This window comes from Apostichopus japonicus, chromosome 22 (assembly GCF_037975245.1).
Source record: "Apostichopus japonicus isolate 1M-3 chromosome 22, ASM3797524v1, whole genome shotgun sequence".
NCBI lineage: Eukaryota > Metazoa > Echinodermata > Holothuroidea > Aspidochirotida > Stichopodidae > Apostichopus > Apostichopus japonicus.
The window spans coordinates 6,011,555-6,028,774 of record NC_092582.1 but is presented as its reverse complement, the minus strand read 5'-3'; the positions used below and the strand labels follow the sequence as shown (position 1 = coordinate 6,028,774).

General features: G+C 38.8%; 1 protein-coding gene and 1 long non-coding RNA gene across 2 annotated transcripts; one reads left to right on the top strand and one right to left on the bottom strand.

Moving 5' to 3' along the window:
- Positions 1-1,770: 1,770 nt before the first annotated feature.
- LOC139963934 (tolloid-like protein 2) lies at positions 1,771-13,427 on the top strand. The gene is made up of 8 exons (XM_071965173.1): positions 1,771-1,922; positions 7,374-7,499; positions 8,234-8,347; positions 8,883-9,227; positions 9,873-9,968; positions 10,946-11,278; positions 11,805-11,903; positions 12,508-13,427. Exons 1-8 carry the CDS (start codon positions 1,868-1,870, stop codon positions 12,879-12,881), a joined length of 1,542 nt encoding a protein of 513 aa, XP_071821274.1. The 5' UTR covers positions 1,771-1,867; the 3' UTR covers positions 12,882-13,427.
- Positions 13,428-13,578: 151 nt separating this feature from the next.
- LOC139963938 (uncharacterized) lies at positions 13,579-15,772 on the bottom strand. The gene is made up of 2 exons (XR_011791796.1): positions 15,469-15,772; positions 13,579-14,820 (listed from the first exon to the last, which is right to left on the bottom strand). It is a non-coding gene; the product is annotated as an uncharacterized lncRNA (long non-coding RNA).
- Between the last annotated feature and the right edge of the window lie 1,448 nt (positions 15,773-17,220).

The window sequence follows — 17,220 nt, the reverse complement described above, 5'->3', positions numbered from 1 at the left end:
TTCGTGCCAAATTCTTACTCAGAACAAACATTGTTGTAAACTATAGGCACCAGAACACTGGCCTTTGTTACGATACCATTTGGCTCGTGAGAGGCAGCCTTTCTATGACTAAACTTATTACTTTCAGATTACTATAACGTCCTGAAAAAAACATTTTTTTTTTCACCTTTACCTTGTGCGACACTTGAGCCAATGTTTAGCACTAACACACTGCCATACAGGAAAGAACAATATTCTTACTGCTTGTACACCTTGCTTTTCTGTCAGTCACAAAGGACATGCCAACCAAGTTCATTACGGAATATTCAGCCTCTGAAGAAGATCCTGCTAGGATCGAAACGTCATGCCTTCTTACTTTTACACACGGAATATTCTTAACAACAAGAGGATGGGCTGACAATGAACTAGGGGTAGACCTTCCCGGAGTGTTTTCGGCAAACATAAGCAAAGGAATTTAAAATAAAAAACAACACGTTCAACTTCAAAGGGGTGGGTACACTCTACCCAAATCTTTCGAATCTTGTGGATGCCATCGGTTGCTCCCTCATCTCACCTTTCTCGTTGGTTTAATGCAACATATGTACTATAAATAATACAATTCCTCAACATACGGGTCAGTTGCAACACCTATTATGCGTATGGTAATACAAAAGTTTGGAAATCTCAGCCTGCAGTTGTAGTATTTACGTTATACAATGTGCATACGGCTATATTTGTTTATATATATATTTTTTTTGAGCTAAGAGAGACCTACGAATGGATGCGATCCCTTTAATATGAACAGTTCTTTGAGAGTTTATGCCTTCAGGCTTTATATTTTGCTTGCCGTGTTTTACGTTTCATTATGTGTAAACCTTTGTTGTACTTTATATTGAATGCACAATTACATATAGTTATAAAGTTTTCTGATCTGCGCTATATACGATGTAATTATTATGCGAATTAAGGTTGTCACTGTAACCGAAATACACGGAATGCATTAATGGTTTTTTACAAAGGGGAGGGTTGGTGTTCGCCATGGTTTCCCGCATTACTGCTTTCCCCCCATATGTACTGGGTGTTATGTACACCACCATGACTCTGGTCGTTTTTCTTTTGTTATTTCAGGTGCCTTCACACCTTTTTAATTGGATTTTTTTAACTCTCCTTGTGATCCTATTTCATCACAAACAATAACATAATTAAAAAGGGTAAATTCCTTCTTACATTGCCAATGTTTATTTAACTCTCTCTCTCTACCTCTCTTTGATTCAAAATAAAATGATTTGCTTATAGATCAGTATCTTTATTGCTCCCAAAACATACGAAGAAAGTTGACAGAAAATAGTACTTTTCCATTGCTGTTACTGCCACCCGCAGCGTATTATTTCTTGCAGAAATATTTCTCTGTGTCTAATGTTACACTTCTTATTATCTGAAAGTCTTATTGAAGGTAAGAACTGCGTAGGAAAATGATTTGGGAATCATTTCACAATTCCAGTAAGTACAAATTTCAGAGCAACACTGGTTACCTTTAATTTATTATTGTATACACTATTTGCATTTGTTGTAGGCTACATAAAAGCAGCTGAATAATAGCTTATTTTTGTTTGCTAAGTTGATACTAATCTGTAATAGAAACAGGGTTTTCTTTTGTAACTTTTAAACCAAACATGTAATGCATGCTTGAATCAACCTACGTATGCATAGTTACGACTGGGCCGTTTCATGTTCAAGGCTGCATGCAAAAATAGATTTTTAGGAACACAGTATACACTTTAGTCATTAAGGTACAGTTGCAAAGCTTCACTTATACAACTAGTTGAAAGTAAGTTCGACAGCTCTGTCGTTTATCGATCATTTAAGTTCAACAAACAAGTTTTGAAACATGGAAACTTTGACTCGACTTATTATTTTGCTAACTTTTATTTGTTACTGCAGTGGTGAGTACAAAATTCAGATATTACCTGCTGTAGTTTGCTGTCGAAGTCAGACATCCATTTAAATTAAGTTGTAATGGAAAGGTATTGTCACGTTGTCCTGTTGCATGAACATCTATTTCCAGGCGAATGGGGTAAAATTTAATGACGAAGGAAACCAATTCATAGTCTTCCGCTTATATCATATATTTTTGTGATGAACGGCTCCCCGAAACATCTCGGACAAAATGTACGTGTGTGAGATAACCTATAGTTTAAAATACATGCCGATGTGTAAATAATTGATGCCAAATAGTACCGCTCGCTGTAAGCAGGCCCGTAGACAGGAATTCGCCTAGGAAGGGGCAAACTGTAGATTCGGCATTGCAAACTATCTAAGCGTAGCGCCACCATAAATTGGCACGAAGCGTACAAGAAAATTTTGGCTGAAAATGCCTCCCAGATCGCTGGAAATGGCACTTCCCAGGCCTTGTAAGTTGCATCTTAGCATTTTCTCTTTTGAAAATACTAGCGATATCATGAAAACATTTAAAAAAAAATTTAAAAAATGCTCAAGGGGGGGGGGGCAGCTGCCCCCTTCGCCCCCCCCCTTGGCCATACACGCCTTGCTGTAAGTGGTGAAACATTTTAATTTTTCTATTTTCTTCTTCGTATTTTTCAAGGTGAATTTCAGAAAGCATATAGACACTGAAACCGGTGCCAGGATATTTAATTACAGAAAAATAAGCATTGCAACCATAAACCATAAAAAAAAAAATGGTTCGGTGACGTCATATTTAGACTATGGCTAAAGTCTTCAATCTTGTGGGTGAAGAAAAGATTTTTAATACTTGTGTCTCGAAAATGGCATCAATTAGCTACATATGTCTGTGGACATTATAATCACAAGTATACATTGTATATCACATAGGCCAAGGATAATGCATGCAGTTGATGGGTTTGCTGAATGCAGGACACTATTAACAGTGATTTTTACGTCCCCCCCCCCTTCCCCCGCTCGTCCCACAACATGAGACGAGCAATTGTCTAATTAGACAATTGTCTAATTAGGACGGTGTTGACTCCATGCACCGACCCAGGTCATGTATGTGAACCTTCCATCACTCAACCCCATATGGAAAGCTATCGTTCAGTCAAATTTTGAGAAAGGAGAGGGGAAAGTTGGCGGATTACCTTCAGAATAATGTACTAGTCGAGAACGAAATTTAATATGTTGTCGAAAACATACTTCCATATAAACAAGATGAAGTTATTGCATTGAAGCAGATGAAAGTTTTAAGAAATTAATTCCTATCGCAAGAAAATTGCAATTTGTTAGCAAGGATAGACTATTTTTGATATATATAACTTTCCCTTTAGTTGTATTTAGAAGATCACAAATTGTTTTGCTCATAATAAAAGTCAATGAAATGCATTTGTTTAGTGTACCTTTAAATGAATTGAAGTATTATTCAATTTGCAAATTTCACAGTATGAAAGTTCCGTTGATATATTTTTTGCAACACTTAAATTGTCATTTGTTTGATTCAAGCCTATAACGAAAAATAAGGCCTAAGTATGTTTACTAACATGTTTCTTGTGTTTTGGTTTGTACGTGCATTTTATTTATGTGAGCTGCGTGGACATTTGCATGGATGTGGGCGCGGACGAGGGTGCGTGTATTAGGGCGAATATTTTTTCCCCGGGCCAAACTGAACTGACACTGAAATTATTTCCTCGATTCTGATTGGCTCTCAGCGAGCACGTCAAACAGCGAACAAGTCAAAAGACACAGAAATATCGTCAAATGCTTTTTTTGTGTACACTCACTGGCTGGCACAGACTCGCTCGCCGTCTTCATGGGCACTGCATATTCGACTAGGCCTATCATGGTTCATGATGGCGGAGTGTATAGCCTAGTTTATGGCGGAGTGTATAGCCTAGTGGTTAACGCCGGCGTCTCCCAGTCATGAGATCCCCGGTTCGATTCCCCGCCGACAGCAATGTGTGTCGTCTGTCAATGGTGTTGTTCAATAACAACTTCCTGGCATGGACGTTAAATGGATGTGTGCCGAGAAATTGGCTTCGGTCAGCTTGCGAGTGTACAAGCCTCCATGGCTTCTTTCGCGAGTTCCTGCTTGCGGGAAGATCACATATACATACATACATACATACATACATACATACATACATACATACATACATACATACATACATACATACATACATACATACATACATACATACATACATACATACATACATACATACATACATACATACATACATACATACATACATACATACATACATACATACATACACACATACACACATACATACATACATACACACACACACACACACACATGTTTGTGTTTCATTCAGACCGAGGACCCCATTGTATTTTCCATTGTTCAAATCCACGTACCCTAACCTTAACAATACCCCATACAATAGAATTCTTCCGAGGACGTGGTGATTCTTTAGAAATAACAACCGAGGACCTGAAATTCTTTTGTTCAAGTCCTCGGTCAGATAGCAAAACAAACGCACACCCACACACACACACACACACACACACACACACATACATACATACATACATACATACATACATACATACATACATACATACATACATACATACATACATACATACATACATACATACATACATACATACATACATACATACATACATACATACATACATACATACATACATACATACATACATACATACATACATACATACATACATACATACATACATACATACATACATACATACATACATACATACATACATACATACATACATACATACATACATACATACATACATACATACATACATACATACATACATACATACATACATACATACATACATACATACATACATTGGCTACATGTATACAATTACAAATGCACTGTGTTTTATTGTGTTGTATGCCAGTGGCGGAGATTTCTTGTCAGAAGTGGGGGGGGGGGGGGTTGCAGGCCATTGATGAAATAAAAAGTCATAACTGCTGGCTCACTATCTAAGTGGAGCGCCACCATAAGTTGGGGCGAAGTGCACAAGAATTTTTTGGCAAAAATTGCCTTCCAAATTGCAGTAAATGGCACTGCCCAGGCCTTGAAAAGCTGTATTTAACCAGGGGCATATGCAGGATTTTCTAACCCGCATTAGATAGTAATGCGCGCCCGGTGCGCATTACTATCTAAGCGGAGCGCCACCTTTGGTTGGCGCGCAGCGTACAAGCAAATTTCTGGTTTTGGTACCCCCAGATCACCGGAAATGGCACTTGAAACTGACCAACCATATGACTTTTGCCTGAGAACCAAGTTTTTTCCAAATACTTTTTTTCTCATCTATAACCTTTTTGAAGATTGTCACCAGTCACACATCATGTTCGACTTCATCACATATCCTGTGGATCATTGCTTTTGTAGGTGATTCTTCATCGCGGCCCACAATATCCGTCAGCCCAACTGTTCAGAATTTGAAAATTCACAATTCTCGTGAATAAATTCACTTCAAAACATACCCATAATATGGCACAAAATATCATCTATGGACAACCGATATTAAAAAAACCTCCTTCAACCCCTAACAGACGGGTGAAAATTGCACGAGTATGATGATGTATGATGAAGAATGTTGGTTAGGGAATTTTCGAAAATTCAGACGGTTACTAAAAAATTTCGTTGAAGGAAAAAAATATATACCAGATATTTCCGAAACCGAACACTACACACATCGACAGTTTTGAGCATGGGCGCAGATCAGTCTTGGATAATGGTGGGGACGCGTGTCTGTTCTATGACTCTATCTAAGCGGAGCGCGACCATGGGTTCGCGCGTAGCGTACAATTTTTTTGGGCAAATATACGTCCCAGATCGCCGGAAATAACACTTCCCAGACCTAATGATGCTCCTAAACCTCCTTAAGATTTAGATCCCATGGCTTAGAAATTTAGTTTGGAGAAATACATGGGCATCTGCAGAAAGAAAATCAGGGGACAAATAATCCAAGTAGACTTTTGTATATACGATGGGTCTGGGGTCCTCTCCCAGAAAACAAATATAGACTGCCGCAAATGCGATTTCCGTCCTATATTTAACAACTGTGGATAAAATACAATAAAATGAGAACTGCTGCATGTCATTTGCACAATGCTGGATCAAACTGCGCCAATGTTCAATACAGGGGAACTTGAATGCAGCTATTGGTCAAGACAAATTGGTGGGGACACGGTATATCATGTCCCCACTACTGAAAAAGTTGGTGGGGACGCGTCCCGCTGTCCTCACCAGGATCTGCGCCCATGGTTTGGAGGCTGTTTATCGTGGAACGCCATTTTCATGCTCACTGATATGTGATATCTGCTGTTTGCTTTACAAATTCGAATAATTTTGTCACTGTGCCTCTTTCTCTTCCCGTTTTCTTGCCGTATTTTCTACTCCATCCTTTTCTCCTTTTCTCTCTTTCTTCTTTTTCTTTTTCCTCCTTCACCTCGTTGAAGTTGGCAAGTGTATACAGTTCCAAAGCTATTCAACAGCAACAAAACGTTATTTTGTGTATGTCTGTTGTGGGGTGAAGTTAGCGCTATGAGCTACAAGTTCCAATGCGCAAGGTGGGGGAAAGGGGCTAGAAATAATGTGTGGGTCAATTCTAACTCGGTTTTCGGTCGTTAATTGTTGATGTAGCCTACCAGGTAAAAGGTTGAAATGACTTTAACAATTTCAAATTTAATAATTTGATTTATTATGCCATTTGGAGCATATAACATAGGCTATAACAGAACATTACTGGCAAAAACTAGGGGGGTTGATTGTGTGGGCCAACCCCCCCTCTTCAAAAAGTGGGGGTTAAAACCCCCAACCCCCTGTTTCTCCGCCACTGTTGTATGCTATACACAGTACAATAGGCTACATTACATGTGTTGTGTAGAGCGGAGTCAAGGGAGTAAACAAACGATCGAGGACTGCCTATATATAATGGGCGCAGAAGTTGGGAATAGTTGCTTCATTGTGTTAAGAACACTATATACTTTCGTTCATATATATATATACCTACCAAAAGTTCTGGAAAGTTGCTAATGTGAATATCTTGAATTTGTTCGTGTTGATCATTCTGATATCGACAGAGTATGGAGGGATCCATGTTGAATACTTAAGTATATCACTTGCTCGCTAAGAGCCAATCAGAATCGAGGAAATAATTTCATTGTCAGTTCAGTTTGGCCCGGGGAAAAAATATTCGCGGGCGGGGGGGGGGGGGGGGGGCAAGGGAAAGGAGGGTTAAAGCAAAGAAGGATAGAAGTATTGAAACATGTCTTGTGGTTGTATACGGTTTTTATGTATGACCGAAGCAGGCAGAAAATTCATGACTACCTTTTAACAAGGTTCATATAATTTCTCTCCCTTCTACAAGAAATATTTTCATACTCCTATGTTACTATGCAGGTAGTCCGAGACTGATGCCATGTCAAGAAAATCCTTGCCTAAATGGGGCCACTTGTATTCAACTGTTTGGATTTCAGCTATGCGTGTGTCCTGAGGAATACATGGGACGAACCTGTGCTGATGTTGGTAAGTGTATATCATATAATATATACAATGAAGGGGACAGTGAGTATTGGGTACCGGAGAAACTGGAGGGCCGAGGGGGGGGGGGGGCGCAGGGTTTGTGGGGCGGGGGCGTTGGGTAAATCCGCACGTCTTGATATATAGCCTAGCTTGCTTACACAATGTGTATACTGTGTATCTAAGTGCAGGGGGTCGGATTCGGGGGGGGGGGCACTGGGGTACGTTCCCCCCCCCCCCCACTTTTTCCAAAATAGCAAATGTGCCCTACTGGCAAATAAAATGTGCCTCTTTTTTATGAAGAACTGTCTTTTGGATATCTTAAGCCATTTTTAATTTTAATATTTAATTTTAATTATTTATGTTTAGTCTGTACATGCTATTTTTAAAATGGCATCCCATATCTTTTTGTATCACGGTTTAACATAAACAATCTCAATAAATAGTATTGATAGCATACTAACACATCATATATATTTAAGTGATATGGCCGGTGTGTATCGGTTTATAGCATAACGAGTGGTGGTTGTGGAATGAGAAAGTGCATGCCCCTCTGATGTTGTGCTCCCCACTTTTAGGAAGCTTCCTACCCCCCCCCCAGCCCCTGTCTGAGTGAACAGTTACTACAATGTAAAACTGATCTTAAAGTTAGACAATCAGAAAGTTGATCTCACACTGGATGTATAAAACAGAGGATGCGGACATCTTACGTTGTGTAATGATGTTTGTTTCTTTTAAAGTCCCAGCATGCAATGAAAACCCTTGTCAAAATGGCGGAACTTGTATCGACATCCCGACAAGAGAATTTGAATGCAATTGTCCCGAGTTCTTCTATGGTGATCTATGTGAGCAAGGTGAGTTAAAGACTCCTTTTGATGTTTTGGTTAATGCATTCACAAATATTCCTCACAAACCTCATTAAACAAAGTAAAGATAGGATATTTGTGTCATTTCATTAAAGGCATTGAAGACTCACCCCAAACAGCGTGCCGACATCCTTAAAAAGTTAACTTTCCGTTACTTGCAAGTGAAGTATTTCTCTGGTCGCTACAAAATGCAGACAGTAATGAAACGTAATACCTTGTTATTTTAGCTGGACCTGAGATGTCCATCGCTGCATCGTTTGTACACTGTGCTGTGGGTATTGACCGCAGCTGTATGTACTGACTGTACACTAGTGTCTAATTACCGACGGTAGCAAGCTGTGTGTGTATTTTCTGGGATCGATGGTGGTGTCTAACACCTCTTTTACACCTCATTCGAAACTAGGTCAGATTACCGGCGTTAGACGTTTCTTTTTGCGTGACTCTTCACACCCTTTAACGAAATGCAAACACTTTCATTTTGATTTTCATTTTTTCATGACGTGTTCTTTCATTTTTTTTAAAGCACCAATGGTAAGATTTGACGGTGTATCTATAGCCTCTCCTAACTACACAGATGGGTTACCCTACCCAAACAACTTTTCCGAGGTCTGGATTGTTACCGCAGAGGCGGGGCTTATATTGGATGTCTCCTTTACTTCACCGTTTGAGCTAGAGACGGACTTTGATGTATTAGAGCTAGGTCAAGGTTCATACCCAACGGAATCTACTTCATTGGCGACTTTTACCGGACGTGACGTACCAGAAGCCTTCCTTGCGGAAACGAACCAAGTTTGGATCACATTTCAGACCGATGACAATAAAAACAAAGCTGGTTTCTCAATGACGCTGACCGCTGTTGACGTCACGGGTAATTATACAAATTAGTTTCATGATGATAATTAAATTTCAATCATTTTGTTGAATTTCCTCTTTACCATCTTCCGTTTTGCAAATACAAGCGCGAAAACTTAATTTCTAGTTTGTTGGATCACCTTTTAGATGTTTACTTTTTTCAAGAATGTTCATCCGGTTGTTAACAAAATTAAAATAAATATGGAAAGAAGTATAAAAGGCTATGAACGTTCATTCGGTTATTAACAAAACTAAAGGAAATATGGAATGGAGAAAGATAGGCTATGAATGTTCATCCGCTTATTCACAAAACTATTGTACATTCTAACTTTCACTACAGATGCTGTTATTGTCGCTACGTACATTGTAACTATTGTACATTCTAACTATGTATTCACTACAGATGCTGTTATTGTCACTACGTACATTGTAACTATTGTACATTCTAACTGTGCATTCACTACAGATGCTGTTATTGTCACTATGTACATTGTAACTATTGCACATTCTAACTATGTATTTAATGTACATATGATGTAATTGTCACTATGTACATTCTATTGTACATTATAACTATGCATTCATTATACAGATGCTGTTATTGTCACTATGTACATTTTAACTATTGTACATTCTAACTATATATGCATTCACTATACAGATGCTGTTATTTGCGGCGACGGAAAGATTCTCCCGCCTTCCACTAAGTGTAACACGTTGTGGCAGTGTGATGATGGCGCAGATGAAGAGGATTGTGGTCAGTTTGTTTGTCGTCTTTATCTGAAATTGACAATTTAAAATAACAGGATACAATTTTCCCAAATAAGCTATAGAATGATCCAGGTAAACTTCAGCGCTTTCCTCATACGACAATATCCAATATACTTAAAAAACATTATTGATTTATGTAAACATCATAAATGTCTTGGAATCATTTTGAAATCTCAGAATCTCCAGGAAAGAATAAGGTTAATATCTAAAGTAAGCTATAATTAAAAGAAAGAGAGAGTAAGTTTACCTTTTTGGGTCAGTAACACTGAAGGGTAATTTTGAGGAAGTAACCATTAAAAGAAGGATAGCATTTTAATGGAAGCTAAGTTTAGAAGTAAGGTTGCTGAATAGTAGGTCTAATGTAATACGTATTGGAGAGTAACATACAAAGAATTAAAGGTAAAATCGAAACGAGTGTAATCGAAACTTTGAAAGTATTATAACAGCCCGTGGCCAGGCCGGGACACGAGGTGACGTGTCCCCCCCCCCCCCCTGCCCCTCTGGATAGTAACATGTAAAGAATGAAAGGTAAATTCGAACCGAGGGTAACTTTGAAAGTATTATAACAGCCGGTGGCCAGGCCGAGACACAAGGTGACGTGTTCCCCCTCCTCCATCTCCCCTCCCCTCACCCACCCTCCCCCTCCTATACAAAGTAGAGTCCCCTCCTCCATCTGTGCCATCACCATTTTTACAAAAGTTTAACAAAATAAAGGACTCGGGTTTTTTGCCCATCATTGAAAATTATTCGGTGCGCCTCCAACTCAGAACTCCTGGCTGTATATCATACGGGCGTTGTAGGGTATCACTTAAAAGGGGGGGGGGTAAAATATAAAGTGGATTACATCTGCTTGATGATTAAAGTATAATGAAAGTAAGTAGGGCTGCTTGAAGTTACGAATCGCCCATTTTACGCTTTATTTTACGATTAGGACTCAAATTTGTGATATTATGAACCCCATAGGTGAGCTACCAGGAGGCGCATTTCTGACTGCCACGTCCCCTAGATTCCCCTCCAAATATGCCGAAAATCTGGAGGAGACGTGGACCTTTACAGCGGCCGATGGACAGGTATTTCTGATCGACTTCAACGTCCACGAAATGGAATATGGATTTGATTTCCTTCGAATCGGTGGAGGCGGTTTTTGTGAAACAGAATATTACAGAGAATTTACTGGCTTTGACTTGCCTCGTCCATTCTTGATTACAAATGAATCGTTATGCTGTCATTTCTCGACGGATCGTTCCATTAACTTTAGGGGGTGGTCGATGGGAGTGTATGTTCTTGATCCAGACGGTGAGTTTTTAAAAAGAAATTGGATTTGTTCGCATAATGTTCAAGTAGTGTCATGTTTATTGCCTGTACAGTTTAGAAATATTGACGAGGTCGTATTGCAGACATATGAATTCAGCCCATTTCGGAGACCATAATCAGGAAAAGAAAAGTTCACGCTTTGTGTTGATGCAAGCTCTTACATAAAAGGAAGGAACTTATAACCTGTGCTTATATCTCAAAAATGATATTTGTTTTCTCTAAAGGAGCAATACCAATGGCGACTTATTATGATGAGAGTTAATTTATTGGGTTATAGTCTTAGGTCTATGCAAAGGGTGGCTTGGGTCAATAACAAATATTCAGTGTTAACGTAGAAGAGACTGACAATCATATGAGAATATCAATATTAGTTAGACGGCCCGACGCATGCTGACCGATTGTTACGAGTTGTATGCTTTGTAAGATTCACTATATAAGCATATCCTATCACGGACTGTCACCTTGAAGCGTACAAGTCATGAGAATTTTTTTTAATTTCTTATTGCAGATGTTGCGACATGTCCAGAAACTGACGTCATATTATCGCCGGCAGATATTTGCAATGCATTGTGGGATTGTCAATGTGGTTACGATGAGCAAGGATGTGGTACGTAAAGACTAGCAAACGATTACTGTTATAACTAGAGATGCAAAAAGAGAGACAAAGAAATAAAAACACCAGAAACATTTCATTTGTGTACCGCATCTCTTGGGGAAAAAAAGATGAATTCAGAGGATGAACACAAATCACATTTGAAACTACATGGGATACAAACAGTGTGTCACATTTCAATTCTAGTCAAACACTGAATGAAACCACCCAATTCACACAGCTGTTGATATTATGAAGGTGAAATTGTAACAGCTCATTCTTTGTGCATGTGGGCAATTGAACCAAACTGAAATACACTTAATCAACTATACGTTGAGTCCTTAAAGATGGAGGCAAAATAGACAACGTGTCCAGATTGAACACAGCGAGCAATAAAGCTAGATAACTGACCAGCAGAAAGAATAAGGAGATGGGATGGGGTGAGTGTCGTAGGGTGCGGCTACACGAGGTTTAAACGTGGGTTTGAATTGATGTCAAATTTAAGACAACATCCTGAGAAACAAGTTAACGGATTTAAGAAACCTTTCACCCAGCCTCTTATCGGTGGCCGATTCAGTAGACCAGAGATTGTAAATTACATTTTTCGTTTCTACTTCAGATCCTCTGTCGGAAAACTCTACTGTCGCCATCCAGACACCAAATTATCCTTTCAACTATCCAGCGAATTTGACGTCAACATGGACAATAAATGCAACATACGGTCTCCAGATTTTGATTGAATTTGAAGATTTTTACACTGAAGAAGATGAAGACGTGTTGCGGGTTGGATTTGGTCTCGATCCCACCGATGACACCAGTGTCGTGTACGAATTCAGTGGAAATGACGCCACGTCGATTGTTATTGACGACAATCAAGCATGGGTACAATTCACCTCAAACGAGGCGGAGCAAGGGAGAGGGTTTTTGGCCAACATATCTGTTATTTATGACGACGATCTCGTGGCAACAACAGTAGAAACATACGTGACATAAGTGTAACTGTTATCGGCGCAATATTGCTCTTAATATGGTATTGATAATATTGGGAGAAGGGAGTGGGGGGGGGGGGTGAAGGCTGGCGGGCGGCCTGTTGTTCATGTTATTTCGGACGTCGATATCTCAGCAACAGTGGTAGGATGCCATCATTATTGGGCAATGATAATCTATAGCACATACACACTGCTACATTACTATTTTGTAACATATACCTTTTTTATGTTTCGTTCATATTATGTTGATAACTATTCAACAGTCTTAAAAGGCATCATTTATACTGGGTAATATCGTTGGGCAGCTCTGAAGTTAATATTTGTTATCAATTGACAAGTTATATTTTATATTTCAATGGACCGGAATTTACATATAGGCCTACGCTAATATTTGTTCGAAGTTTCTTAGAGTATAAAGATATCTTCAGCCACTTGAATTCCTCCTCTTGATGTTGCTGTGTGTATATTTGAAGATGCGATGAAAGTATAGGGGGAGTTTTATATGACCCGGATATTTGATAACATTTTAAAATCTTATTTCCACCAATTATGATGGATCTATATATGGCACTTAACAGTCAACTCCAATACCTAAACAAAGGTACACACTAAAGGTGTTGTTGAATCCGTTATTTAGCTATTTTTATTCTGCAAATTTTGCGAAAAGCAGCTATTATGAGCTTGATAATGTATGCGGGGTGTGATTGTATTGTTTATTGGTTAATCAATCAGAAATAAAATTCAACATTATTCATTTCACAGTCTTTCCTGGAATTTCATTGTCCTTGTAACTTGATGTTGCAATTATACGTGCGGCGATAATGTCTTAACTATAATTCTATGTCGGTGCGCGGTTTCGGAACTCGGTTCTCTACATTTCTATTCAGTACCGCCCTCTCTCGAAACACGACTCCAAATCCACATACAAGAATAATAACGGTACCAACTGAGCTGGCCCAGCCAGGAATGTAGGCTAGTAAAACTAATTCAAGAATAACTGTTAAGGGTACTTGTAACGAGTACACTATTGCTATGTAATAAGTTTGCTCCCTCGCAGACAGTGCGTATGATATCAACGACTGGGCTCCAAAGTTTAACAGGCCCACACCGACGACTACGACACGTACCAAACCACACGGTGGGATCAACCAGTCCTGTATTACTAAACCAAACAACGAAGATGAAACTATACCAAACAGAGAATAATACAACACAATTTTCAGTGAATTAGTCCCCATTCGCCCTAAAGCACGTACTGTGATATGCATGAAGGCTGATATTAGCATAGCAATAACTGATAAGGCAACACCTAAAAGCTCCGTTTGTTTTTCCTCATCAAATGTCTCGTTAGGGAATAGAAAGGGCGGTTGCGCAATCATCACAACTCCGATGATATCCGTTGCCATGAGGATGACGTCACAGAGGTAAAATTTCTCCCGAAAAATGATCCACGCGAGAATTCCAACAAAAATCGGCGAGCTGTGTGTTATAGCTGTCATCATTCCCGCCGCCATTTTGTAAACGGCGAAATATTGACAACCTACCGCTATTGTCCCGAAAACGGCCCGTATGATTAAAAGAGTCAATTCTTTGGTAGAGCTGGGACGAAAAGAAACTTTGACCGGTAATGCACATATAAAAGATAAGGTACCCTGTATCATGTAGCGTGCGAAGAGGACCTCAGTTACGGGGATGTCATCCTGGAGAAACTTTACAAGGACGTTTTGAAGCGCTGTGCAAAGACAGGCCAAGAATGCTGCGATCAGACCACGATGATAAAACAGTTTTTTCTTCAAAGTACGAATCCTCCTCCAATCGGTTTTATGATTGCTCACAGTTGGCTCTATCACCTCTTCCATATTCCTTCCCGGCGGTTTGTGGGATTCTGCAATCGATTCAATTCTTCTTTATTTGATTTCTCACAAGGTGTCAATGATGGTCGTCTAATTTATAAAGAAATGCAAAAACAATGGAAGTGAGAATTCAGTAATCGGAATATAAGGGAAAAAAGTGGGGGGAGGGGAGAAGAAAAATGAAACACCAACACGAGAGGGAGACACACAGAGAGATCTTTATCGCTCTTGTGCACTTTTTTTCTACCTTACATCAATAGTTTGGACTGGTATAAATTCTATCATCTGATATACATAAGATCTGTTAATATTTATGCCACCATTGGGGACGAAATTGATTGCGGGCCATGCAGAGTAAAATTTTGTAACTTGTCAACGGGACCCAACACTTTTTAAGTGTATAAATGACAACAATGGAATATGACATATGGAAACTAGAAGTTCCAGATGCGCATTTCCATATGTTACGTTGAAAGATCAAATATCGAGTTGGCCGTATGTGCAAACTCCATAAAGTACATATGTTTCATGTTTGTTTCTCCTTCGTTTCATCAGTATAATTCAACGTTCAGTCTTGTAAGATTCCATTAATATGGTTTTGCAGAAACACATTTGTTCAACGATAGTGAACGGGCTACAAAGTTGTCTTCGTAAGGTTTCACTAACTACCTTCCTGGTGTAAATATATATGCCGTGGGTAGAATAAATAGCCAAAGATGCTTTTATAACTCAACGTACCATAGACGGCATCACACAGTGTGGTTCCTAAGTTGAAATCTGATCCAAATTCAGTCTTGCAGTAGCTTGTATTCGGACGTCTTTCTTCTAACGTTGGGCTCATTCATTGTTGTAACGAACGGCAGACCAAATTGTCAATGTATGAATACCCGTATATTTATAAGAGCAAAGATCTCACGAACACCGTATGGTAGTTGGTTAACAATGACTCTCGATAAATCAACCATGCGGCATATATATATATATATATATATATATATATATATATATATATATATATATATATATATATATATATATATATATATATATAAATATATATATATATATATATATATATATATATATAAATGTATGTATATATATATATATATATATATATAAATGTATGTATATATATATATATATATATATATATATAAATGTATGTATATATATATATATATATATATATATATATATATATATATATATATATATATATATATATATACACGCATACACACACTTTCAATGCTTACATAGGTCCTGATGCTTCCCGCATATAAATTACAAAACTGAAATAAACCACCTGGCAATATTTGTCATTGCTGAAGTTCAAACTTATTACTTTTTTCATCAGCCATCCGTTCCGGATCACGGTTCTCTAATTGTCTTTTCAGTACCGCCCTCTCTCGAAACACGACTCCAAATCCACATACAAGAATAATAACGGTGCCAACTGAGCTGGCCCAGCTAGGGATGTAGGCTAGTAAAACTAATTCAAGAATAACTGTTAAGGGTATCTGTAACGAGAACACTATTGTAACATAGTAAGTTTGTTTCGACGCAGACAGTGCGTATGATATCAACGACTGGGCTCCAAAGTTTAACAGGCCCAAACCGACGACTACGAAACGTACCCAACCACACGGTGGGATCAACCAGTCCTGTATTACTAAACCTAACAACGGTGGTAAAACGATACCAAACAGAGAATAATACAACACAATTTTCAGTGAATTAGTCCCCATTCGTCCTAAAGCACGTACTGTGATATGCATGAAGGCTGATATTAGCATAGCAATAACTGATAAGGCAACACCTAAAAGCTCCGTTTGTTTTTCCTCATCAAATGTCTCGTTAGGGAATAGAAAGGGCGGTTGCGCAATCATCACAACTCCGATGATATCCGTTGCCATGAGGATGACGTCACAGAGGTAAAATTTCTCCCGAAAAATGATCCACGCGAGAATTCCAACAAAAATCGGTGAGCTGTGTGTTATAGCTGTCATCATTCCCGCCGCCATTTTGTAAACGGCGAAATATTGACAACCAACACCTATTGTTCCGAAAATGCCTCGTATGATTAAAAGAGTCAATTCTCTGCTAGAGCTGGGACGAAAAGAAACTTTGACCGGTAATGCACATATAAAAGATAAGGTACCCTGTATCATGTAGCGTGCGAAGAGGACCTCAGTTACGGGGATATCATCTTGGAGAAACTTTACAAGGACGTTTTGAAGCGCTGCGCAAATACATGCACAAAATGCTGCGATCAGACCACGGTGGTTGTAAAGAAAAAATTTTAAAGTATGAATTTTCGGCCGATTGTTTTTATCGTGGTTGCTCTCAGCTTCGTCAATTTCACATTCTAACACGCCTTCCATCTTCTTTCCATTGTTTTTGGGAAGTTGACTCAATTCAATCTCTCTTTCTTCTTATTTTCTTGATTTAAGGCAAGATATCAATGAGAGCCTAGTTTGCCTGTAA

Bases quoted from the DNA above. Each gene is read 5' to 3' on its own strand.
- LOC139963934 (XM_071965173.1), top strand. From the start codon at position 1,868: ATGGAAACTTTGACTCGACTTATTATTTTGCTAACTTTTATTTGTTAC. The intron at 8,348-8,882 runs GTGAGTTAAAGA...TTTTTTTTAAAG, and splicing joins TGGTGATCTATGTGAGCAAG to CACCAATGGTAAGATTTGAC. The intron at 9,969-10,945 runs GTCAGTTTGTTT...TGAACCCCATAG, and splicing joins CGCAGATGAAGAGGATTGTG to GTGAGCTACCAGGAGGCGCA.